This window comes from Mus pahari, chromosome 8 (assembly GCF_900095145.1).
Source record: "Mus pahari chromosome 8, PAHARI_EIJ_v1.1, whole genome shotgun sequence".
Classification (NCBI taxonomy): Eukaryota; Metazoa; Chordata; class Mammalia; order Rodentia; family Muridae; genus Mus; species Mus pahari.
Genome location: NC_034597.1, coordinates 84,980,529 through 85,007,394, shown reverse-complemented (window position 1 = coordinate 85,007,394; position 26,866 = coordinate 84,980,529). Strand labels below are relative to the sequence as shown.

Sequence of the window (26,866 nt, the reverse complement as noted above, 5' to 3'; positions counted from 1 at the left end):
TTTCTTTCTTTCTTTCTTTCTTATTATTTTCTTTATTTACATTTCAAATGCTATCCCAAAAGTTCCCTATACCCCTCCCATTAGAACACAGGGCCCCCAATGGAGGAGCTAGAGAAAGTACCCAAGGAGCTGAAGGTGTCTGCAACCCTATAGGTGGAACAATATGAACTAACCAGCACCCCCAGAGCTCATGTCTCTAGCTACATATGTAGCAGAAGATGGTCAAGTCAGCCATCATTGGGAAAAGTGGCCCTTTGGTCTTGCAAACTTTACATGCCCCAGTACAGGGGAACACCAGGGCCAAGAATGGGGAGTGGGTGGGTAGGGGAGCATGGGTGGGAGGGTATAGGAGACTTTGGGGATAGTGTTTAAAATGTATATGAAGTAAATACCTAATAAAAATTGGAAAAAAATTCTTCTCAGAGTCCAGATTTCTCTGTGAATCTTTGTTTGTGGGCTCTTATGAACCTGAGATTCTGGGTGTGTCTGAGTTCTTGGCAGTCAAGCTCCTCTGAGACACTCAAATACTAGTGTGATCCAGCTCCTGTTATCCTGGGATCCTGTTGTCCTAAGATCCTGGGTGTTTTACAGTGCGTGGAAGTGGTGTCTCCTTTGAGAACCATGGAGTTGTCAGTGATCCTAAGATCGTGTGGGCAGCTCTAGGGACCATGGGGGTGTCCACGGAATCTGTGCCATAGGTGACCCAGTGCTGGTTCAGAACAGAAGGGGCTTGTGCCCTTGGTCAGACTGGTACTCTGCTTCCCTAATGCTGTCTCAGGTCCTGTGCACAATTGAATTGGAGCAGATGCTGTATTCTACTCACCAGTAATCTTAAGATCACGTGGGCAGTCCTCTAGGGACCGTGGGGGTTTCTGCCCGCTCTGCGCCCTAGGTGACCCAGTGCTGGTGCAGACCTGAAGGTATTTGTGCCCCTTGCAATTGCATTTTTAACACAGCAAATGAACTCAGATTGGTCTGCCTTTTAAGGTACAAACAATAAGCTAGCTGGGTGGGATCCGGTCCTGAGATCGCTATTCTCACCATGCCTGAACACAAACTAGCTCTATTGCAGGCTGACCTTGAACTCAGAAATCTGCCTGCCTTTGTATAAACACAGACAGTAAGCTAGCTAGATGAGATTCAGCTTTGAGATATCCATTTCCTAAATCTCCTTATTTCTCTCCTTAATATCTTTCTGACAAAATGGTTCATTTGTTCATGTGCCTTTGTTCGTTCAAGTCTATGAAATAATTTATTCAACCAATATTGTATCCTTCTATTTTACATAGTTGAAAAGTTATATGTTTTTGAAAACATTTTTGAACTTCTTTCTCACAACCTTAAGAGCTGTCCTGAAGGTCACAGCATTCACCACCTTGGTGAGAAACACTGGACACACCCTTCTAGACTGGTGATGTTTCTAATTTCCATGTAGTCATTAACCTTAACAAAGAGAACTTTCCCCAGTAGCCTTGGGGGTGGAGGGTGTAAACATTTCCCAAAGGAGGATCATAAAGTTAATTATGTACATTTTTGTATAAATAAGCTCTATGCTCACAGCAACCATCAACACTCTTGCAGGCCCATTCCCTGCTGGTTCTGCTCCAAGGACAAGAACTTTGTTATGACTTTGCTTCCATGTTCATTCATTAACTGGAGGAGGTGAGAGTTCTACATTGTGATCTAAAGGCAGCATAAGGAGACTAAATTATACATTAGACAGAGTTAAAGCTTAAGAGACCACAAGCCAGTCTCCAAAGTGTCATGTGTTCTTACAAGACTACATCTCCTAATAGTGCTACTTGCCATGGGCCAAGCATACAAGTATATGGGTCTATGGAGTCATAGACTTATATTCTCAAACTGACATACCTCCTTTCAACTTTGTGTCTCATCTCTCCCCATCAAGTCCAGTTTGTGTTGCCTGTAAGTCCTTGTAAGTGGGGTCATGAATGGAATGTGGTCAATCTTTTATTTATGAAGACTATACTCATAAATTAAATTGACTCCCCCTTTCCAAGGTGTCATCAGTTTCTCAAACTCTTCAGGTATAGGTGTGACTTTATGCCTACCTCCCCTTTTCAAAGCTAGGATTTCATTTTGTCTGGAATGTAATTGCAGAGATCTTAACTTTCATATCCATTTTGAACTCACATGTGCAACTGCCCTGCTGTGTTCAGAAAGCAATGTCTTATATTGATCTATTCACTCTGACTCTTACCCTCTTTGTCTCCAAATACTTCTGCCTCCTTCCACCTCCTCCTCCTTTAACTCCACAATGACTCCTAAGCTTTGAGAGGAGTATGATATAGATGCCTAAATTAAGGCTAATAATTCTGCTCTATCTTATTCAATACATAGTTGCGAGTCTCTGTTTTAATCAACATCTACCACAAATGTTTTAGGTAACTACATCTATGATAAAAGCATGAGTAAGGCCTGCATAATCTCACACAAGACATGGATAGAGGAGGTGAGGTTCAAGGTACCATCACTACCCAAAGAATTACTAGGAATTGGTAGACGCTAAGAACTTTACCTGAGCATGTCTTAAGTGACGCAACTGTAGGAAGATTGTTCAAGTAATAAAGAAGAAATAGTTTTGTGTTTGTCACTCTTTGCCTTCTACATAGAATTGGCATTCACCAGATGAAGCCAAAAATAGTCAGTTTGGGACCCACTCTTCAAGAATATTCTATCTCCTAAGTCAAGGAAAAGAACAAGAACTAATGCAAAATGATGGGAGAAAAGAAAGTAAAAATTAATGTACACCCAGAGGAATAAGAATTGGAAACAAATATTATATTTAAAGAAGAATTAGTGGAGTCTAAGTAGTGAGGTATAGGTTTTAAATGATTAATCCATAGATTCTTAATAGTCTCAAAAGATAAAGTCACAACTGTTATCCAGAGGTGGTATTAATATCTTAAAGAAAAATCTGTTAGCATATTATTTTCTGAATTTGTGAAAAGAAATATAATTCTATGAACAGAAAGATAGATGAGGAGAAATGGACATGATCTTATATAGATGGCTAGTAAATAGGTAGAGAGATTGATACAATCATAACTGGTGAACAATAAACATCTTTTAATAATATAACTTTAACGAACAAGTTATATTTTAAGTAACTATCTCTATATACAATTCTACTTGATGGGTTTTAATCCCATGCAGTATTTTACTCTCTGGGATATACTATCTATCTATCTATCTATCTATCTATCTATCTATCTATCTATCTATCTATCATCTATTTATGATCTATTTATCTATTATCAATCTTTCTATGAACTATGTGAGTCACCAATGCAAATTTATCCTAAAGAAGTAACACCTAAGTACATATTATTGTTTCTTATAGCAGGTGTAACTTATTTAAAGTTATATACATTGAAAGTATGGCAACATTAGTAAGTTTCTTATATCTAGATTTTTTAGTTAGTAAATTATTGTACTTTTTATTTGAATATTGATGTTGATTTATGTTTATAGACTTATAGTGTCTCTAGCATGATAGATTTCATCTTATTTTTAAATAAACATAATCTCAATTGTTAGCATTAATTGCATTAACTTATATTAGTCTATATAGATATGTAATTTTATTTTTACAATTGATAGCATCTTGCATTCAGTTAGCATTAGTTAGATAGACAGCATTCATAATAGATATCATAATTTGGATAAATAATTTATTATTTTCTGACTTTTTATCTTTTTTTACATTTGTGTTTGTTTGTGCAAATATATGAACATATTAATGTAGCTCATGGAAGTCATAAGAAGGTACTGGATCCCCTGAATCTAGAATTGCATATGGTTCTAGGACACATGATAGGAGTGACTGAATTAGGGTCATTTAAAAGAGGTGTAATGTTCTTAACTACTGAGCAATCTCCAGGCTACCATTCTTAATATCTATAAAAATTACACACTCTGTAGTTATTAGCTATTGCTTCAATGTAATGGAAGTTGATTGGCTTCAATAGGATTGTTACTTTCTTTTAAATAAGTCATGAACCATAACCATTTTCTTTTCTTAGTGTTCTTACAAAAAGAGTAAGTCTGTATATTTTAAAGTTATGAAGGGAGGTCAATGATTTTGTCCTGAAGTGATTTCTGGTGATCATGGGTGCCTTGTCAGAATCCAAGAGGTCTTACCTTATCCTGCTTGCATTTATTTCTGCTTAAGTGTACAACAGCTGTTGTCCTTGTATGACAACTGGTTACTGTTCAAAGTCGTAATGCATAGTGCATCTCTTTTATAGTTAATTGAAGGGGCTTGTAAATGAGTTTGCTACTGTTTCCTACCCATGGATGTCAACATACACTTTTCCTTCAAACGTAGAAGTTTTTTTGGTATTTACTTGATGTGCAATTATATGCTGAACTTTAACTTTTGCCAGACAATGTTTCAGAGACTAAGCCTATATAGGCTATGTGGCCCTAGATAAAATTACTGTGCAAAATAATTAATATTACTTTATTGTTATGAGCATATATAAGTCCATCAGAATAAATCAAATATATCTGCAAGTACATGTTTGAGTCATTATAAGTTTTAAATTATTTCAATCACTATTGCCTATCCATGTAAAATCTGGACCAGGGGTATGCAATGATGAATTAAGAATTTTTTACTAGAAGAGGGACAAATATTATTACAGAAGTAACAAATCACATTTTAAATTGGATATAAGGCTCACTCTATAAAATGAAATCTGTACATAAAAAACTTTTAAGATAACACCAAACATGAGATTAGAGAAATCACAGACCTAGGGAAGATATACTATTGTTATTCTACTAAAGTAACATAGTAAATGTATTATAATAATAACAATGATAATGATAATAATAAATCTCTTTTCCAGGCTAGTATTATTTCAACTTGACACCATGTAGAGTCATCAGAAAGGAGAGAATATCAATTGAAAAATAAATAAATAAATAAATAAATAAATAAATAAATAAATAAATAAATAAATAAAAACTCTGTAGGATTTTGACCTTAGGACATTTCCTTATTTAGTGATTGATGAAGGATGGCATATTGTTTGTCAGTGGTGCTATTCCAGAGCTGGTGGTGCTAGCTTCTGTGTGAAAGCAGGGAGGACAAGCCAGTAAACAGCAACATCTCCATGGCCTCTGCATCATCCCCTGCCTCCAGATTCCTGTCCTGTTTGAGTTCCCGTGCTGACTTTCTTGAATCATAGAATACAATGTTGAAATGTAAGCGAAGTAAACACTTTTTTTCCTCAACTTGATTTTTGATCATAGTGCTTCATTGGAACAATTGAAGCACTAAGATACTTCTCATGGTAATATTGCTATACCATTAGTGCAGAGCAGAGCTCAACCTTTATCTGGTAGCTTCTTCTTGTAGTAGGTGATAATTAACACAAAGATCCACAAGGGGACAATGTGTGAAAAGCAAAGAGATTGATCAGCTCTCAGCTCTGAATGGAGTGTGCTAATCAAACCTTTTAGGTTCATGGAACCCTGTAGAAGAAGAAGCAGAAAGACTGTAAGATACAGAGGTAATGGATGAATCTGATAATACACTGTCTTCAAGATTAAGAGAGTGTGGGAGAGTACTCACAAGTATTGCAAAAGTTAATAAAAAGGACAAAATCCCCACTACTGAGAAGGGAAACTAGACACAAAGTCCTGCCCTAAAACAAGTAGCAATTTGCAATTGGTATCTTCTATGGGAAAGGGAGTGGCAGGAAAAAAATTCTCCAGTGAAATGTAACTGGTTATATTAATCATTCTCTAGGATCGACTTAATGTCCAGGAGTGGTTAGCCAGCAGATACCATATTTCAAAATTTTATTTTGCACTTTTCTTTTTGTATTCATCATCATCATTATCATCTTCATCATCATCATCATCTTGTCATCACCATCAGGATGTAATACATAACAGAAGAATAAAGAAAAAAGCATATATATTTTAATATTTTTTTATTTACCACATGAATACATACAACATTTATGCATCTTTAGTTACATTTCATTATACATAGAGACACTATTACTTATAGGTAAACAATTAGGAGATATAGTAGTTGCTCCTTGTCATAACTTGAACTCTTTGGATTTTATCAATGCAAACATTACATGTTTTTTAATGTTGAATGAGAAATTCCAGAAATAAATATTTCATCACTTTTGTTTCCAAATTACTATTTATCATTATTATTCTGTAATATTCTTTAATAATGATTATCTTTTAGAGTACCTATTTTGAAATTTTACTTGATCCTTTTGGGTTATATGTGAAAATATATGCACATTTGTCGTGCCACTTACGAATATGATTTCAAGCCTCCATTATGACTCTTAGCTGCAAATTCTTTTGATAACGTGGAGCAATCATGGATATAAATGCACTTTCTTTCTAGTATGTTACATGCAATAGTATATATAGTTATCATCTGAGCATGTGATCTGCCATCAACAGTACAGAACATTTAGGGATTTTTGAAGAGCTGCTGTATTTCTGGTGTTTGTATCCCTCATTTAATACAGTAATCTGACTTTTCTGAAACTCCGAATTTATACATAAAAGGGAAGTTTTAGCCTCAATGTGTATTGCCCATTGGGCCTAGAGAAGACAATTTTGAAGTTGATACATAATTAGTAGATATTTCAGTGCTCTGGGGAAACCCAAGTGAACAGCTCAACTATTGTATAGTTAGCCTTAGGTTAAAATATATAAATAAGAGGTAACAACTGGAACTGATAGCTATAGGAGGCCACACATAAATTGAAAGTAGAATTTCATGATCAATTTTAAAAAAAAAAAAAATCAATGCTATAAGGAATGTAGCTTCAACAGGATAAAATAAGTCCTAACCCCTCCTAACAAAGCTATGATGAAAAGACCAGAGGGATAATAATTGTAACAGTAACTCTGGAAAATACACTCTCCAATGTAAATGTCATGGTTATATGGTTATCCTAGGATATGGTGTAGATTTTCACACAACAACAAAGTTTGACCTTGCCAAGATTACTGTCCCAGGAATGAGCAGATAAAATAAAAACACATTGTTCTGACAGGGACATGAGGAAGCTCTAAGTTATGTTAATTTTGATTTTTCTGGTGCCCAAACATATCCTGTTTGAGATATATATATATATATATATATATATATATATATATATATATATATATATATACCATTTTTATTCTCTTAAGATTTTTTTATTTTTGTTTTTAAATTTATTATTGATACTTGTTATATTTTTATTTTATTTTTAATTTATTTTTCACACTCCATAATGCATCCCCCCCCCAATTCACCCTCCAACTGGATTACTCCACATCCCATACCTCCTCCCCACCACACCCTGTCTCCAAGTAGATGATCCCAATCCCCACCCCACCTGACCTCTAAACTCCCAGGGGCCTCCAGTCTCTTGAGGGTTAGGTACACCATCTCTGAATGAACACAGACCTGGCAGTCTGTGTGTTGGGAACCTCATATCAGCTGGTGTATGCTGTCTGTTTGGTGGTCCAGTGTTTGAGAGATCTCGGGGGTCCAGATTAATTGAGACTGCTGCTCATCCTACATGGTCACCCTTCTCCTCAGCTTCTTTCAGCCTTCCCTAATTCAACAACAGGGGCCAGCTGCTTCTGCCCATTGGTTGTGTGCAAATATCTGCATCTGACTCTTTCAGCTGCTTGTTTGGTCTTTAGGAGGGCAGTCATGATTGATCCCTTTTTGTGAGTGCTCCATAGCCTCAGTAATAGTGTCAGACCTTGGGGCCTCCTCTTGAGCTGGATCCCACTTTGGGTCTGTCTCTGGACCTTCTTTTCCTCAGGCTCCTCTCCATTTCCACCACTGTAATTCTTTCAGGCAGGAATCTTATGGGTCAGAGATGTGACTGTAGGATAGGAACCTCATCCCTCACTTGATGCCCTGTCTTCCTGCTGGAGGTGGGCTCTATAAGTTTCCTCTCCCTACTGTCAGGCATTTCATTTTACCTTTATTCCATGTCCCAAATTTTAATTGGGCTATTTCTTTTCATAATGCTTCAACTTATTTTTTTCTTATACATGCAAACATTTTATTGGGGCTGGCCTAAATGCTCAGAGGTTTAGTCTATTTTCATTATAGCAAGAAACATGGTAGATATGCAGGCAAACATATTGCTGAAGAAGGAGCTGAGAGTTCTGCATCTTTATGCAAAGGCAGCCAGAAAGAGACTGTCTTTGAGCAAGCTAATTGGAGGGTCTCTTCAGCACTGAGTAGAACTTCAAATCCCACCTCCACAGTGATGGACTTCCTCCAACAAGGCCCCAACTTATGATAGTTCTACTTCCTGGGCCAAGCGTATTTAAACTAATACTCTGTGGCCCCATATGATTGTTCAAACATGTAGGTATATGTGGACCACACTTAAACATAGCATAATGCAAAATACTTGAGCTCCAACTTTAAAAGTCCCCATCATCTATAGTCGTCTCAAAAATGGCAAAATTCCAATATTCAAAGACTCTTCTAAGATCCATCCAATTATGTAAATGTAATCCCCTATAATTAAAAAATATATCATAGTAGGTCATATACCTCCAAATTCACAGAATATACTTCAACATTCCTAAATGCCATTGTGAGGAAATACTGGACCAAAATAATACCAAAAGCCAGGTAGGAAATCTCCAAACTCTGCATATCCATGTCTGATGTCAAAGCGTTTTTCAGATCTCCAACTCCTTTCTGATTTGTTCACTGTAGCACAGTTCTTTTTCTTTGGCTGGATTTATTCCCTGAAAGCAGTTTTCCTGAGCAGCTATCCCATAGTTCTGGCATCACAAAATTTTGGGGTCTCCAAGGTAACTTCAATATTACAGATTCAGGAGACAGGACCATGCAGATCTCTGAGTTCAAGGGTTCCAAGGACAGCCAAGCGTAGGCAGTGAAATTGTTGAAAATAGAAAGGTGGTGATAACATAATAGAAGGGGCCATGTTCCTGCCCCAGCAAGCAGCAGAACACTGCAGCTATGTACATGTGTTTCTGGCTTTAGAGGCAAGAGTAGAAGGAACTACTGAGACAATTGATGCTGGTTAGCTGTAGTTAATAAATTAGTGGTGCTGAAGAGGAAAGCAGCAACACTGAGGTAAAATATTCTGCTAAGTGTTTTCTGAGAGGACCAAGAGGCTGTGTTTCAGAGATAGACAAAGTTGAACCTTGTGGTGCACCTGGACTTGGTCATGTGTGAGAATCATGTAGATGGTATTGGTTTCAAAGGCATGAAGGTGTCATGCAGAGCAGTGAAGACTTGACTCCATGAAGCGAGTGTATGAGAGGAATGATGTGAAGCCTAGATGCAGAAGGAGAACCCAGCATATGGAAGATGTCAGTCCCATGGAATGAGCAGAAAGAATAGCAGCAGCAGTAGAGTGGAGTCAATAAGAACCTGGAGTGCTATAGAAGAAAGAGTCTCAGAAGTGACCCAGGTTCTTTTGAGAAGTGCAGAAGATCATGTGAGGATTTCACATGCTTCAACTTACTAATTTTTTAAGCAATAAAAGTACCAACCTTCTTTTAGACTTATGATTAATAAGGAATTTTCCCCAGTCTGAAGACTGCCACTAATTCCAATGCTTGTTTCACTTCCTCTAAAGATGTTTAGTTTCATGATGTGCTTTTGTTAATTGTTGACCTCAGTACCTGTGCTACCTGATACCTGCTCAGAAATCGCATTCTTGCCCCCCCAAACTGAAGTGTTTTCCTTGTTTGTCATGTAAAATTTTAAGTATATCAGGTTTTATATTGAGATTTACTGAAAATGCTGTTTTATAAAGATCCCATTATAAAAACAGTAAACAAATCCTATGCTGTCGGGGTAACAATCTGACATTTGTTCAACATAGCCAAATATACTATGGCTTAACCATTAACATTAAACAATAATAACCAGAGTTATATTATGTTACAGTATGGTCAAATTACAAAGGCTTTAATACATTCCAAATGATTTTATTATTTCTAATATAAAGATAAATAAATTTGTACTTAAACTTGGCCCTGAAAAGTTCTTTCTAGTAGAGTATTTGGGTAGCTGATTTCTTATCCGACCTTTAGAAACTCTATGAAGTTCATGCCCAGTGGAATAGTCATTCCGTGGGAGGATAATTCCAATCCCTTATTGACTTGCAAGATGCATTCACCTTGATGTGTTCACAGAAACTGATTTTACTGATGATGATCAAAAGGGGAAAGTAGGGCTTTGATCAGAATAAATCTGAAGAGAGCTGAAATCTGCAAATACGATGTGATTGAAATTCTTTCTCTATCTTCCCTAAGTGAAATGAAAAAGGCAAACTATATGGATACCTGATAATTAGTGTGAGATAAATTACAAATTAAAAGGGCATGTGTAAGGATGATACGACTAAAGAAAAATTAATGTTTAGTTGAAGGCATGTATTGTTTAAAAAAATGACAAAATCAAGTGTCCTCCATGTGAATCAGAATGCAGTATCTTTACAGGCTGTCTTGCACTTTAATGTCGACGTGTTCACAGTTGTTTCTACCACATAACCGAAAACATAACTGAAATACGTGAACGATAATGTGGCAGAAGCAAGAGGAAAATGGTTGCTTTGTTTTCTTTCTAGCACTGCTTGCTTGCTTTTTAGAGGACTACCAGTCCCTTGAGAATATAATCTTCTGGTCACTCACAAATGTTCTTGTCTCCAGGCAAAGTGTTAGCGCTCTCATTAGGGAGATGGTCAAAGTGAAGATGAGAATCAGCAGTGGAGTTAGGCGCATACTAGCCATCATATACATAGTGGCCTGCTCACATCTTTAGAAAAGTGTAAGCAGTCTAAAGCAAAATCAGCAACCCTGATATAAATATTGCTAACTTATTCGAGTAAAATTAATTTTATTAAGGTGTCAAAATATTTGTCAACGGCATTGTGGATGTGCTTTCAGGCAGTTTAGCTCTGAAGAGAAGTGATGAGACTTTATCTCTGGCAACAGCTATATTTAACATGCTAAATTTATTATTTCCTCCAAATCAAAGGGCAACAATACTTAATGAGTTCTGTTTTACCATGTATACTAGTGTCTCTTCGGTAACATTCATAGTGGATACACCAAGTACAAACATATGGCTTTCCTGTAATTTTGGTTCTTTGTTTCATCATGGAGTTAATAAAAATGACTTAAAAGTTCAGTGTTGGTATTCAGAAGCATTTATATTAAAGAGGAAGGGAAGCATAAATGTGCTGATTAATCATGATGAATTTGCACACCTGCAATAATTTCTTCTCCAATAATATACTTGAGGAATAAGTTTATATATAATAGATGCCACAAAATATTTTCTTCCAGCTTGCTTTTAATTAAAATAAGTGTGTAAGTGAGGAAGTTACATATAATCATTAACGGAGAAATTAGATACACACACATGTGTGTGCTTGTCTGTTATAGTGTCTATTAACAGTATTGTCAAAAGGTATAGTTAATTATTTATGTGCAGTTTTATGAATATGAGTTATGTATATCATAAACATTCAGGTGCTTACAGAGATCAAACAACATTGGATTTTCTAAATCTTTAATAAAGGACTCAAATGGAAAAGTGCCTGATAGAAAGAGAGATATTGAGGTGGTAATTGGGATGCAAGGGCTGTGATTAAAGATAGAATGAGTTATTTCAATAGAAATATATTAGAAAACATAAAATGCACATACAGATTCATTTGAATTAGAGGAATGGGAAAAGTGGATGAGCAGACGAGGCAGGACACCATAAGATATCAAGTGGCATAGCAGCCTAAAGATACTGAGTGATAGCTACTAATTAATAAAGAAGGTATGCTTCAATTGTAACCAGAACATTGATAAATTAAGAAAACCTTTCTAGTATCATAAGGATAAACATGTTGGTATACAACTAAGCCACAGATATTCTGGATCTATGATATTGCTGGGACAAAGTACTGCTACATAAATTGACACAATAAATGAGTGAATGAGTGAACTTATTAGGAGACATATGTTCAAGAATAAAGTAATGTTCATACCATACACGGGATGTTTTTTTCAGCTTTAAAAATTCTGTGCTTTTTCCAAGTGAAACAACAAACCCATGTTCAATAAATAAATGTTAATCATAAATTATACCAGCACAAGTCCCACTTCACTTATGACTAATAAAAACCTTTATTTGGGTTATTTTTATGAGCTCCACTTATTTTGATTAAGTTGCTATTATTCGTATTGAAATTGCAAGTTTTCCAATTACTTTTCATCTTAAGACAATCAGAGATTTCTGTACTTAAAATAAGATTAATCAACCTGCTTATTTTTTCATAAAATATCTCTACTTGTTTCTTGAAATATTTGAGTTAAGTTCTTTCAAATGTCCCTGACATAAGCTTTACAAGTCAGTTTGAAATAGACATGGAAGACATTTTTGCTTGTGCAGTTTTCATTTATATTCACATATACAGATAATCAAGTCACTTAGACCAGAAACTGATTTTGTCATTAGAATGTTTTCAATGGAAGCTAGTGGATCTTAGATTGAGCATCTATTTGGTTAGGGGTACCGAGCGTCATTCAGGCTACAGATTGACAGTTTATCTGTGGGTAAGCTGGTTTCTTCTATGGGAGTTAAGGCTGCACCAACACAGCATGTACTGGAGCAATCCCAGGTAAAAAGCTGCAGAACTGGTAAAGGAAGGAATAACACAAGCTGCAGCATCTCTGACTGGTTTTCCCTTTTGTGTCTGGCTAGGAAGGTAGAGCAGAAAGGTGGGGATATAAAGAAAATAGTCCCAGGCATCAGGAACTTTGTTATGCTCTTGAAAAGTGGAAACTGAACCTAAGAAATGGTTACTGTGTTGCTTTTGCATTGTATGAACACTGAATCCTTTCACCAGCTCCTTAAAATCATTAACAGTTTCAGGATGTGCTTAAATTAAGTGATACCATGATTATCCTATGGAATATCTCTACACATATATTGTTTGGGTGATACCTATCCTAGTATATTGAAACAGAAACCATGTTCTGCAGTTTATGCAAAACGAAAATGACTTAGCATCCAGTTTATTCATTTGTTTCAAACACAAAGCACAAGAGACAGAATGGATGCAGTTCACCTCCTCAAAAGAACGTCACTTTTAATAATGAATTTTGTTTATAGACATAACCACAGAAGTGGAATTTTAATGAAGTTACCCAATGTCAAAATAAGACTGATAAATATTCTTTTTCCAATTCCAGGAAAAACAAAATTGTATTTCTGAAAAGATTTTTTTTTTTTTTTAATGTTCTTGAAGATGGGGATTTAGCTCATTTGGCGATACGCTTTCCTTTTATGTGCAAAGTCCTGGATTCAATTCCAGCATCACTAAATAAAAGGACTGTAAAAACAAAAGCAAACAAAAATGAAAATACTTAAACTGATCAGATTTTTTTTAGCAACAATAAAACACAACAACATAAAGATAAAACATAAGATAAACATAACAACATAAGATAAAATAGTTCCCTCTCCCTACTATCTGGCATTTCATCTAAGGTCCCTCCATTTGAGTCCTGGGAGTCTCTCACCTCTAGTGCATTCTGGAGGCCCCCCCCGAAAAAACCTCCTGTCTCCCAAGAGTGCCTGTTTCCATTCTTTCTGTTGGCCTCAGGGCTTCAGTCCTTTTCCCTCACCCAATACCAGATAAGGTTTCCCTCTTATCCCCTACTCCCTCCCCTTACCCCAGTTCACTTTCCCTCCCAGGTCCCTCCCTTGCTCCCCTCTTGTGATTGCTTTCTTCTGTCTCCAAAGTGGAGCTGCAGTGTCCTCACTTGGGGGCTTATAGAGCCCACCCCCAGCAGGAAGGCAGGACATAGAGCCCACCACCAGCAGGAAAACAAGACATCAAGTGTGGGATGGGGTTGCCATTCCACAGTCAAAATTCTGACTGATAGTTGTTCATGTCTGAAAGTATTTCAGGGATAGAAATGGAGAGGAGCCTGAGGAAAAGAAGGTCCAGCTACAGGCCTAAAGTGGAATCCAGCTCAAGGAGAGGTCCCAAGGCCTGACACTATTTTTGAGGCTATGGAGCACTCACATAAAGGGACCTAGCGTAACTGTGCCCCAGAAGACTCAACAAGCAGCTGAGTCAGATGCAGAGAGTTATAGCCAACCAATGGACAGAAGCAGCTGATCCCTGTTGTTGAATTAGGGAAAGACTGAAAGAAGCTGTGGAGGAGGGCGATCTTGTAGGAAGACCAGCAGTCTCAAACTGGACCCTCAAGATCTCTCCAACACTGGACCATCAAGCAGGCAGCATACACCAGCTGATATGAGGCCCCCAACACAACTACAGCAGAGTACTGCTGGGTCTGTGTTCATTCAGAGATGATGCACCTAACCCTTAAGAAACTGGAGGCCCCAAGGAGTTTAGAAGTCAGGTGGGGAGATGGGTGGGGACATCCACGAGGAGTCAGGGGGGTGGGGATTAGATATGGGGTATGGAAGAGTAGGAGGGTGGATCAGGCGAGATAAAATATGGAGTGTAAATAAATTAATTAATTAATCAAGATTATAATAATTTAAAAATAAATATAAAATGGAAACTATCACATTAAAGTTGGACAAAGGAAAAAAAGGAACAGGAAAAGCCCAGGGGAAGGCCTTAGCAGCAGAAGCCTATTCATTCACACACTCAGGAGTCCCATACAAGGACTCAATTAAAATGCATATAATATGTACATGGAAAACTTGGTGCAGATTTGTGGAGGCCCTGAGATTGCTGGTTCAGTCTCTGTGATTTTATATGTGTTTTGTTCAGTTGACAAAGAGGGGCTAACCTTCCTGGTGACCTCCATCCCCTCTGGCTCTGACATTTTCTGCTCTTCCAAGGGGTCTATAAGCTCTGAGGGAAGGGACTTGTTTATGACATCCCGTTTAAAGATGAGTGTTCCAAGGTTTCTGTTTATCTCTCTCTGTCTCTGTCTTCGTCTCTGTCTCTGTCTGTCTGTCTGTCTGACTCTACCTCTCTGCCTCCTTCTCTCCCTATCTCTCCCTCTCTTTCCTGTCTTTCATATGTCTGGCTGTGAGTTCCTCTATTTGTTCAAATCTTTTGTAAGAGGAAGTTTCTCTGATGATGGATCACCAAGGCCCTGATCTGTGAATATAGAGGAAAATAATTAAGAGTCATTTTATCACTACATTTTTTTTGTTTGTTTGTTTTCTCTTTGAACAGCAATATTAGGTTTTACCCTAGGTCTCTGAACTATCTCATCCTGTGTTCTTGGTCCCTCAAGCAGTGTTGTGAATGGGTTCAGTCTTGAGGAGTGAGAAATTTTTTGGTTATTTCCATAAGCTTAGTGCCACTATTGCTTCAGCATCTTTTTCAGGCAAGACAATATTGTAGATCAAAGTGTTTTGTTTGTGGTTTGGTTTGGTTTGGTTTTGTTTTTGCCTGCACTGGTGGATTTGTTCCTCTTTTGGTGGCCTGTAATGTAAAGTACTTTCCCACACAAAAGATAGTCACAGGAGTGAAGGGTCACTGTAGGCACCAGTTGAGCCTCTCCATGTTCAATGAGATGCATGACTGTTTATCAGCTACAAAATGTTGCTGTCAGTTGTGAAGAGTTGCTTCCCCCCCCCTTTTTTTTTCTGGCAAAGGCATGGGCTTTTTAGGACACATTAGGCCAACGACTCAATTGTATGTAACCTAATCCTATTACTAAAAGTTTCCTTTGGTAACAAGACGTGGCAAGTTGGTCCCCTTCATTGTTTGAAGACTTTAGGATTGCTTTAGTATATTTTAGGAAGCTTCTGCTGTGATATGTTTCCACACTACCCCTCAAAAACAACTCAGTTCTAGCACTCTGCTCAGGATTACATCACTTGCCCCTATCTGATCCTCCTTTTTCCACCCCTGGATCAAGTTCACCCATAAAATCTATTTCCCCTTCCCTGGGATATCCAGGTCCTCAGTCCCTTCATCTATACCTAACCTCTATGGGTCTGTAGATGGCAGCTTGGTTATAGCTTAGTGGCTCATATTCACATATAAGAGAATATATGCTATATTTATCTTTCTGTATCTGGATTACCTCATTCTCAATGTTTTTAATTAAATTTACATCCATTTGCTTTCAAATTTCATAATGTCAATTTTAAACTGTTGAATACTTCTATGTATAGGAAATCATTCTTTTGTTGAGCGGTATCTATATTGTTTCCAGTTTCTGGTTATTGTGAATAAAGAAGCAATGAACATAGCTGATCAAGTGACCTTATGGTAGGGTAAAGTGTTCTTTGGTGTATGCCCAAATGTATTATAGCTTGTTTTTTGAGGTAGATTGCTTCTCACATATGAGGAAATGGCATTCTTTTTTTCCATAGTGTATATACAAGTTTGTCCTCCAGATAGCAATAATAAATGTTCCCATTATACCACATCCTTGCCAGCGTGAACTATCACTTGTGTTATTGAGATTAACTATTTTGACAATTGTAAGATGAAATTTCATAGAGCCTTTGATTTACATTTCTTTGATGGATTAGGATGCTGCATATTTTTTCAAGAGTATGCTAAACCATCTCTGTATTTGTGAGATGAATCATACTTGATTAGGTTAAGTGATTTTTTTGATATGTTCTTCAATTTGGATTTCAAGTATTTTATTGAGTATCTTTACATCTATGATATTACCTTAAATGAGTCTGAAATTCTCTTGCATTGTTGGGATTTTATGTGCTTGAGTTATCAGGGTAATGGTGCCCCCATAAAATATTAAAGCAATGTTCATTAGGTTTCTATTTTGTGGAATAGTTTGATGTGTAATTGCAGTAATTTCTTTGAAAGTCTGATAATGCTCTAAAGTCTTATGGCCCTGGGCCCATTTTTGTTGGGATACTTTTAATCACTGTTTCTGTTTCACTAATGGCTATACATAGGTTTGTTTAAGTTGACTATATGATCTTGACTTAATATTTATAAATTGTACACACTGAGAAAATTGTTCATTTCTTATAGATTTCCCAGTTTGGTAGAGTACAGGTTTTTAGAGTATATCCTTCTGATGCTCTGGATTTCAACAGTACTTGTTATGTCCACATTTCCATTTCTATTTTGTTAATTTGGATAACCCTTCTCTGGCTTTTAGTTAATTTGGATAAAAGCTTGTCAATTATTTTAATTTTCTCATAGAACCAATATTTTATTTCATTGCTTCTTTGTGTTGTTTTTGTTATTTCTCTTTTATTGATCTTTAGCCCTTAGTTTCTGGCAATCAACTCCTTTTGCATGTTATTTCTTTCTTTGGTTCTAGAGTTTTAAGTGGTGCTGTTAAGTTACAAGTTGAGCTCCCCATGTTTTATATGTAGGCATGGATTGGAATGAAGTTGCCTCTTAGAGCTGCTTCCAATTTGTCATATATGTCTACCGTATTTTCTGTATTTATTTTCTATCAATTATAGAAGGTATTTAATTTATTTCTGTCTTAATTCACTATTTATTCATCACTTTTCATTGAGAGTGGTTCAGTTTCCATGAGTTTATCAGCTGTAAACCATGGTGATCTGATAGGATGCTGGGTGTTCGTTTAATTTTTTTTTTTAATTTTATATCTGAGTCTTGCTTTATTATTAAGAATGTCACTAATTTTGGCAAAAGATCTTTGGGATGCTGAAAAGAAGTTTTTATTCTTTGTATTTGGTGAAATTTTCTATATCTGTTAGTTCCAGAAGTTCTCTGTTTAGGTTTTGTCTGAATATTCTGTCCATTGCTGAGAGTGATATATTAAAGTCTTATATTATCAGTGTGTAAGGACCAATATGTGATTAAAATAATATAATAGTTCTTTTACACATATGAGTCCCTTGTGTTTGGTACATATAAATTAAGAATTTATGTCATATTTATATTTTTCCTTTGACAAGTAGGTACTGTCCTTCCCAATCTCTTTTTGATTAGTTTTGACTTGAAGTCTATTTTCTTCAGTATTAAAATTGTCACACCAGCTTACTTCTGAGGTACATTTGCTTTGAAAATTTTTTCCAAAATTTTACCCTGAGATAAATTTACCCTGAGGGAAAACATCATCCATTCTTCATGTTGAGATGTGGTTCTTAGATCCAGCAGAAGAAGGACACTATTTTACATTCAAACTGTAAATCTGTGTCTTTTTTTGTTGAGTAACTGAGAGCACTGATGTTCAGCGCTATCTAACATTGATTCTTGTTTTATTTGTTATTGTTTTGTTTTTGTTTATGGTGGTAATGGTAATGGTGGTGGTAGTGAGGGATGTGTGTGTGTGTGTGTGTGTGTGTGTGTGTGTGTGTGTGTATACTTCCATGTTTTTTGCTCATATGAGAAATTAATTTCCTGTGTTTTCACAGGGAATAATTGCAGTTAACTTCTTTAGGTTGAAGTTTTTCTTTGAATACTCTCTGTAGGTCTAGACTTGTGGAGTAATATATACTGATTAAATTTGGTTTTATTATTGAAAGTTTCATTGAATTCATCTATGCTGATTAAAAGATTTGCTGGTTTTATACTCTGAGACAGCATCTGTGGTGTCTTAGATTCTGCATCACAACTGTAAATGGCTTTTGAAGACTCTATAGAGAAGTCAGGTCGTAAATAATAAGAAATGTATAAAATTGTGTCATTTTTGTGGTCAAATGGGACATAGTTTATAAATCAAATAAGTCAATGACAAAGTGTTATTGCTATTCTGATCTATGTTCAGCTCACCTATTTCTTTAAGTCTTTACTCAATATTATTCTCTAGATTACCATGAATTCATATGAAAGATATGGATGTGATTAATATTTTTTAGAAATTATTCTAGCTTTCTGCCCTTTAAAATTACATTTTAATTATTAATATTTATTGAAGATTTTAAAAATTATAACTGGCAATTTCAAGACAGCAAGAGGCTCCCAGGACCCAACAGGGATGACATTAGCTGAAATATCCAACAGAGGGGAGAGAGATCATATCCAGAGGTTAGGCATGGCTCCTGGTTGAGGGATAGGGTCATATACCCATCTCCAAGACTTGCTCCTGTCTAAAGGAAATAAAGGGACAAAGAGTAGAGCAGAGACTGAAGGAAAGACCATGCAGAGACTGCCCTATCTGGGGATCCATCCCATCTGCAGACACCAAACTCAGATACTATCGCTTGCTGACAGGAGCCTGATGTAGCTATCTCCTGAGAGGCTCTGCTAGAGCCTAACCAATACAGATTCGGATGCTTGCAGCCAACCTTCAGACTGAGCACAGGGACCCTAATGGAGGAGTTAGGGGAAATGACTGAAGGAGATGAAGGGGTTCGTAACCCCATAGAAAGAATAACAGTATCACCGAGACCCCCACCCCCCGCAAGAGCTCCCGGGGACTAAACCACCAACCAAAGAGTACACATGGAGGGATCTATAGATCCAACTCTATATGTAGCAGAGGACTGCCTTATCTGGCATCAGTGGGACAGGGAAGCCCTTGGTCCTATGGAGGCTCCATTACCCAGGTTAGGAAAATGCTAAGGCAGTAAGGCAGGAGTGGGTGAGAGGGTGGGGGAACACCCTCATAGAAGCTGGTGGGGGAGGCGATAGGGGATTTTCAGAAGAGAAAACAGGAAAGTGATAACATTTGAAATGTAAATAAACAAAATAACCAATAAAAATACATTTAAAAAATTATACAATGAGACTTAATCATTTTACTACCTTTCCCAACAGCACGGAGATCCTCTCCTACTTACCTACTAGACTTGTGTCTTCTTCTTCTTCTTCTTCTTCTTCTTCTTCTTCTTCTTCTTCTTCTTCTTCTTCTTCTTCTTCTTCTTCTTCTTCTTCTTCTTTTTCTGAGACAGGGTTTCTCTGTGTAGCTCTGGCTGTCCTGGAACTCACTCTGTAGACCAGCTGCTGGCCTGGAACTCAGAAATTTGCCTGCCTCTGCCTCCCAAGTGCTGTAATTAAAGGCGTGTCCCACCGTGCCCGATTTTTTTTTCTTTTTTCACACATCATTTCCAAATTACATTGGTCATAGATTCTTGTTTGTGAATACATGTTTCCATTGGAGCATGGTAGAATTATCAGGATCTGTACTCTTAGAGAAAATGGAACTGTGCTTTTATTATTATTATTATTATTATTATTATTATTATTATTATTATTATTAACTGGATATTTTCAACCCCTCTGGAAATCAGTATGGCAGTTTCTCAGAAAATTGAACATAGTACTACCTGAGGACCCAGTTATACCACTCCTGGGCATATACCCAAGAGATGCTCCAACATATTTAATAAATACACATGCTCCACTATGTTCATGGTAGCCTTATTTATAATACCCTGGAGCTAGTAAGAACTCAGATGTCCTTCAACAGAGGAATGGTTACAGAAAATGTTATATGTTTACACAATGGATTACTACTCAGCTATTAAAAACAATGATTTCATTAAATTCTTAGGCAAATGGATGGAACTAGAAAATGTCTTGAGTGAGGTAACCCAATCACAGATGGTATGCAAGTGTGAATATTAGCACAGAAGTTTAGAATACCCAAGAAAAAATTTACAGACCTCATGAAGGTCAAGAAGAAGGAAGACCACAGTGTGAATGCTTTGTTTCTTGCACGGGGATTATGTATGTTGTCATAACCAGTATAAGACAGTATGTACAATTGCCATGCTATGCTCAGAAGACACTATTTTGTTATGTTCATCTACTATCTCTATTTCCTAGATTCTCCCTACATTATCTTCAGTCAGTTACTTTTGGTCCTGGAATGAAGTGGTATGCTACAGATGTCCCATTGAACTTGATTTACACTCTTATTATATGTACCTGGACTGGTTACTTGTTCTCAGTTAATCATCATCGACTGCAAATGGAAGTATCTCAGCTAAATGTTAAGAGATGAATTAATCTGTAGATATAAAATATCCCTAAGTCATTTGAAATATAATATTTGTCTGTCTGTGTATGGGTTCCCTTACTTAAGATGAATGTTTCAAGCCTCAACCATTTGCCTGTGAAATTCATAATTCAAATAATCCCATAACATTGAGTAAGGTAAAATGCTTCCCATATAAAAATTTCCAAAGAGAGATGAGTGAAGCATAGAAGTTTATAAGACCTTCAAAGATAAATTTGAAAAATTCATTCTCAAATGATTCTGGAAAATAGTAAACAATAAAAAAATCTTCATTTTTTAGAAGGCAATATTAACTATATTCCATACCCAGAATAAAATCCATGAGAAAAATTGTATTTTATTCTAATATCTTTGATAAAATGTGGTCTAAACTGTTCTCAACAAAATGCATGCAAGTTTAATTAAGTAATACATAAGAATATCATCTACCAGTTTTGTAGCAATGATATAGGAATAGTTCAACAAAGGTACATAAACAAATATATTTCACTAAATAAACAAATTTGAAGATAGAAATCATATGATATACTCATTGGATGCAAAAAAATACTTTTACACAATTCAATATTGGTTCACCTTAAATGTAGTAGAGAATCTAGGGATCCTAGGGCAATATACAATAATTATAATAATAATCCACTTTAAGTAATAGTTTAGAAAATAAATACTTTGAAATATCTATGAGAGTATTGGTCAAACTTGAACCCCCTTAGTGATTTTAATTTTTCTTATAAGAAGACTCTGTATAATGTAAAAACTTATAAATATTTTCTTATATTAATATTAGACTAAATATACTTTAATAAGACTAATATTATAAGATATATAAATGCATGGTTTATTGTATTTAATCATGATAATATGTAATGTGGTTTAATATTTTAAAGAAGTATATGTTAAGTGTTAAATAGGATCAGTATGAGTATTTTCAAAAATGTTGAAACAGAAAAAGCAAAGAGAATATCATCAAAAAGTTTGTCCCATTCACATAATCCTATATATTTACTTAGATATGACAAACTGTGATAGGTAGCTAATGTTTCTATTATGTAATACATACTATTTATGTAAATGTATTATACAGGACACAAAATTAAGAAAATTAGAAGCACTTCAAAGACTAAAATCTATAGCCACTTTTAAAATTAAAGTTGAACTTTCTAATGATTTGCTATTCAACAATTATTTTCAAATAAAAGTTGGAAACTATATGCATGTAAACAGAAGACCTTTATCCACATGCAACATTACAAATAACAATAAAATGACAGTAGAGTATATTATTTATTGAAATTAATTTAAAGATCTATTTTAATTATCTTAAACTAGCAAAATAATCTTAACAGTAAAGTAATAATGCTACTAAAATTCAGTTTTTAAAGCTTAATACTCAAAAATTGAGCTTATATTTATTAAAATATTTTCTTAATATTAATTTGTATTTTGATAAAATGCACATAATTATTTATAAACTAAAATTAATCCATCCTAATTAGCTAGAAATCACATTTATGTCAAGACTTTTAGATTCACCCTTTTAATATTAATGACATTCTACACATATATCAAAATTGGAAAATAGATGAATTTTAAGGAATCAACGTATTAATTGCCTCAATCACACATTTAAATGTTTTGGTCCCAATGTGAATATTTCGAAGGAAAAAATAATAAAGACGGTTATCCTGTGTTCCAAATGTAAGAGTAATGGCAAAGGAATTAAGCTTCTAAAGTCAATACATAGAACATATACTCACCAATTCAGCAAACACTATTAACAGTGACTGTGTATTATTCACAGATACTGGCTGACCTTGAAAACCATGCACTATTCAAGAATGATTTGGAATGTCAAAAACTGATTCTGGAAGCAATGAAATATCATCTATTGCCCGAAAGAAGAACTTTAATGCAAAGCCCAAGAACTAAGCCCAGAAAATCTACAGTTGGAACTCTTTATGCAGTGGGGGGAATGGATAATAACAAAGGTATGTGAATCTAGATCTCCATTAACCCATACCCTGTATTGTGTCATGAATAATTTGAATAATGTAGTTGTATAAACTAATCATACTTACACATAGTTATAATAAAACAATGCAATTAAAATGTAGGGAAACTTTAAAACTCGATTTCTTACTTATAATCTATAGTCCCCACTTCTATGTCTTCATAATGTTGATTTATTATAATTGAAATTAAAATAGAATTTAAATGATCTGCTTGGAAACCAGGAAGTAGATTTTGAGTGTGTTGGAATGATGCTTCGTTTCTACATCTAAGAAGTACATGATGAGAAGACAGAGGTTCTAAGAGTGCAGTAATGAAACAGCTCTACCACTGAGGAGCTGAGCATCAAACACTAAGGACAGAGAGTGAATATGTAATAGCTATGGTCAGTGGACATAGTAGATTTGGAATTGAATTTTATGTCTCAAGAATTTCTTCACTTCTTAAAAAGGCAATATGTACACTTCAAGAAAGTATTGTATAGGTTTTGTAAAATGTGATAAATATGAACACATTGGTTCTCTTAATTTCCTTAGTTTACTCACAAGACACATACACACTCATGTGTTCATTCATGTTTTGGCACACACACATATATACTCAGAGTTTTGCAGGCAAATTGTGCATACTTTACTGAGTAAACGCCATTTGCTGTTTTCAAATGGTGTATTTCACAGTGAAAAGTTACCATGTATGACCAATTTTATTTGTACATATACAGAGGACAAATGTTGTAAGCATTGAATAATAAATGAATATCACCAAAACCTAAGTATACTTTTGAAACCAAACAAAGAAGTGTTCATTTGAATTTTTAGCTATTTAATAGCTGTTGCTCTTTAAATCATTTCTGCAGAATACTTAATGACATTATAATATTCTCTCTGGAAGTTTTAATTAAGCAAAAATATTTTTATACATGTTATATTTGTCTACTTGTATTTTAAAATCCTGATTTCTTTGAAAACATTAACATTGAAGCTGGTGAATACTGTGGCTTTCATACAGTTGCTAGAAGATAGAATAATATGAGAATATGTAGTCTGTTAAGTTAAATTGTGAGAATTGTTTGTTCTCTAATTCTGAAACTAGTCTTTCTTAAATGGAGAAATTAATCTGATATTAAACTTTCCTAGGGGAATCTTAATTCTCTTTATTTAATAATTATGAATAACCACTCAGATATTATTACACTTACCTCAACACCATAACATATTTGGTACTCTGCACACTATCAAATGAAAAATATGAACACAATTCAGCCTTAAACTCTTTGATCTAAAATGATATTCAGCCTACATGATATGCTAGGGTCATGGTGGCAGAAATGCTTTGGGAGTAACCCACCATATTTTAATATGAGTTCAAATCCTGAAGTTCGAACTCATACTTGGAACTCGTTGGGTGCTCAAGAACTTGAGACAATATGTTGCATTTGACTTAGAGTAAAGCTGAAAAATAAATGTCTAAATAAAACAGAAAACAAGACAATTAAAAACAACCATAAATCGACTCCTACAATATGTCATTACATTCTACTATACCTGTAGGTCAGTTCCTTCCTTCATCATCATCAAAGGAAACAGAAAGAGTGTAAGAGCCAGAGGAGATGGAGGATACTATGAAAGCACAGCCCTCTAAATAAACACGATCAGAGCTCATATGATTTTTATAGAGACTGAGAGTCGAATGCACAGGGATGGTCCTTTGAATCCACATGGAAGGAGTTGTGGTGAGAAAGTGGAAGGAATAGAGATGGGAGACTTTTACTGGGCTATATTATATGAGGAAAAAATGTATTTCCAATAAAAGGAACATGCACACAAACACATTTATATATATACATATATATATATATATATATATATATATATATATATATATTAGATAGATAGGTAGATAGATAGATAGATAGATAGATAGATAGATAGATAGATAGATAAATAGACAGATGATAACATATATCAGGAGTGTTATAGCATATTCTTTATTATATCAGAAATAAACTGGGAGCCAAGTGTTTAAGTATTAAGGATTGTTTTTATACTTTAGCCATAGAGGACTTACATATTATATATAGTGCTTGAATACAGAAAAAGAAATCAAAGTATTTCTTTTATATAACAAAAACTCTAAAAAAGCTCAGTGAAAGAAGGCGCACCTGACCCTTGAGGGACTTGAGGCCCCAGGGAATAGGGAGATCTGGTGAGGTGTGGGGTGGTGTGAGGCTGTGGGGATATCCTCTTGGAGACACTGGGAAGAGGATGTGATGAGGAACTGTCAGAAGGCAGAATAGGAAGGTGATTAAGGACTGGACTGTAAAAAGTGATTAAAGATAATTTTTAAAAGAATGAAATGTTAATATTGAATAGAAAATAGAGAATTTCTGAGGATTTATATCCTGCTTATGCTCTCTCAAGAATTCTCTGCAACTTATTAGTTTGTTGTATCTGTAAAAAGATATTGATTTTTTTAATATGTGTACACTTTCCTTGAAAGTTAGCAGAGCAAAAGTAATAAATATATGAAAACACATGAAGTAATAGACTGTGAGATCCATTTTCTTAAAATATAGAAAAATCCCCTGATATAGCGGCCTCTAGTGAGGCTATGCCAGTGCCTGGCAAACACAGAAGTGGATAGTCACAGTCAGCTATTGGATGGAACACAGGGCCCCCAATGGAGGAGCTAGAGAAAGTACCCAAGGAGTTGTAGGGGGCTGCAACCCTGTAGGTGGAACAACAATATGAACTAACCAGTACCCCCTGAGCTCATGTCTCTAGCTGCATATGTAGCTGAAGATGGCCTAATCGGCCATCATTGGGAAGAGAGGCCCCTTGGTCTTGTAAACTTTATATGACCCAGCACAGGGGAAGGCCAGGGCCAAGTAGTGGGAGTGGGTGGGTAGGGGAGCAGAGGTGGGGGGGTATAGGGAACTTTCGGGATAGCATTTCAAATGTAAATAAAGAAAATAGTAATAAATAAATTAAAAAATATAGAAAAATCTTAATTAACTTTGCATGGCTTATTTAAAGATCCCTTCATCATTTCATCATGGTTGTTTTATATGCCATATTAAATCCATAATTTCTAAACATGGCTGTCCAAATGACATTTTTCTGACTTCCTTAACTAACAGAATTCAGATCTGCCAATAACCTCTATCAATATGCTGATAGGTGTTATGTAGATATTGTGAATATGCGAACATTGTCCTAACCCATTTAGGTACATTATGCATATTATATACATTATGTACACTTTTTTATGTAATCCAGGCTATGAAGTAGGAACTAGTTTGTCCTGTGAGTCACATGATTATAATTACCATATCAATGAAGCTAACAACTTTATCAATTAAAATATTGAAAAAGTGTTTTAAAATAAAGTTACTGGATGGGAAATGTAATTCAGTGAATATAATGTCTAATTATACAACCTAATTATATTCTGAGTGATTATTTTTAGCTGTAATACAAAGATGCTAAGTATTGGTTTAATATTCTTATGGGGTAGAAAGATAATACTGATGATGAAAGGGAAGTATAGATATGAAGCTGAACATAGGAATTCTAGATCTGTTTAAGAAATGAGAGTTATTGGAACTTATTTAAAACACAACAACTAATACTAACTTGTGAGGAGAACCATAAACCAGCTAAGACCTAACAGCTTCTCTTCTGCTGGGAATTATGATTATCGTTTATAAAGAGGTGACACTCTTCTAGAGACACCATCATTAAAATCAGAGAACAATGCATGTTTAAAGACTTGCTGTCACTTAAAATCCCGGAGCCCTGAAATTTCAATAGATTATTCTAATTCTGTTGAAGAAGAATGATCATATGAGATGCAGTAAATAAAAGCAAAACCTAACACTGCCATGCAGCTCTCAGCTCTCTCTCTCTCTCTCTCTCTC

The 26,866-nt window shown here is 35.5% G+C and overlaps 1 protein-coding gene across 1 annotated transcript in view; it reads left to right on the top strand.

Annotated features, from left to right (window-relative positions):
- Klhl1 (kelch like family member 1) overlaps positions 1–26,866 on the top strand; it is a 363,866-nt gene that overhangs the window by 224,291 nt on the left and 112,709 nt on the right. Inside the window, exon 6 of the mRNA XM_021203301.1 lies at positions 22,739–22,925. Coding sequence (XP_021058960.1) covers positions 22,739–22,925 — 187 coding nt within the window. The remainder of the gene's footprint in view (positions 1–22,738; positions 22,926–26,866) is intronic.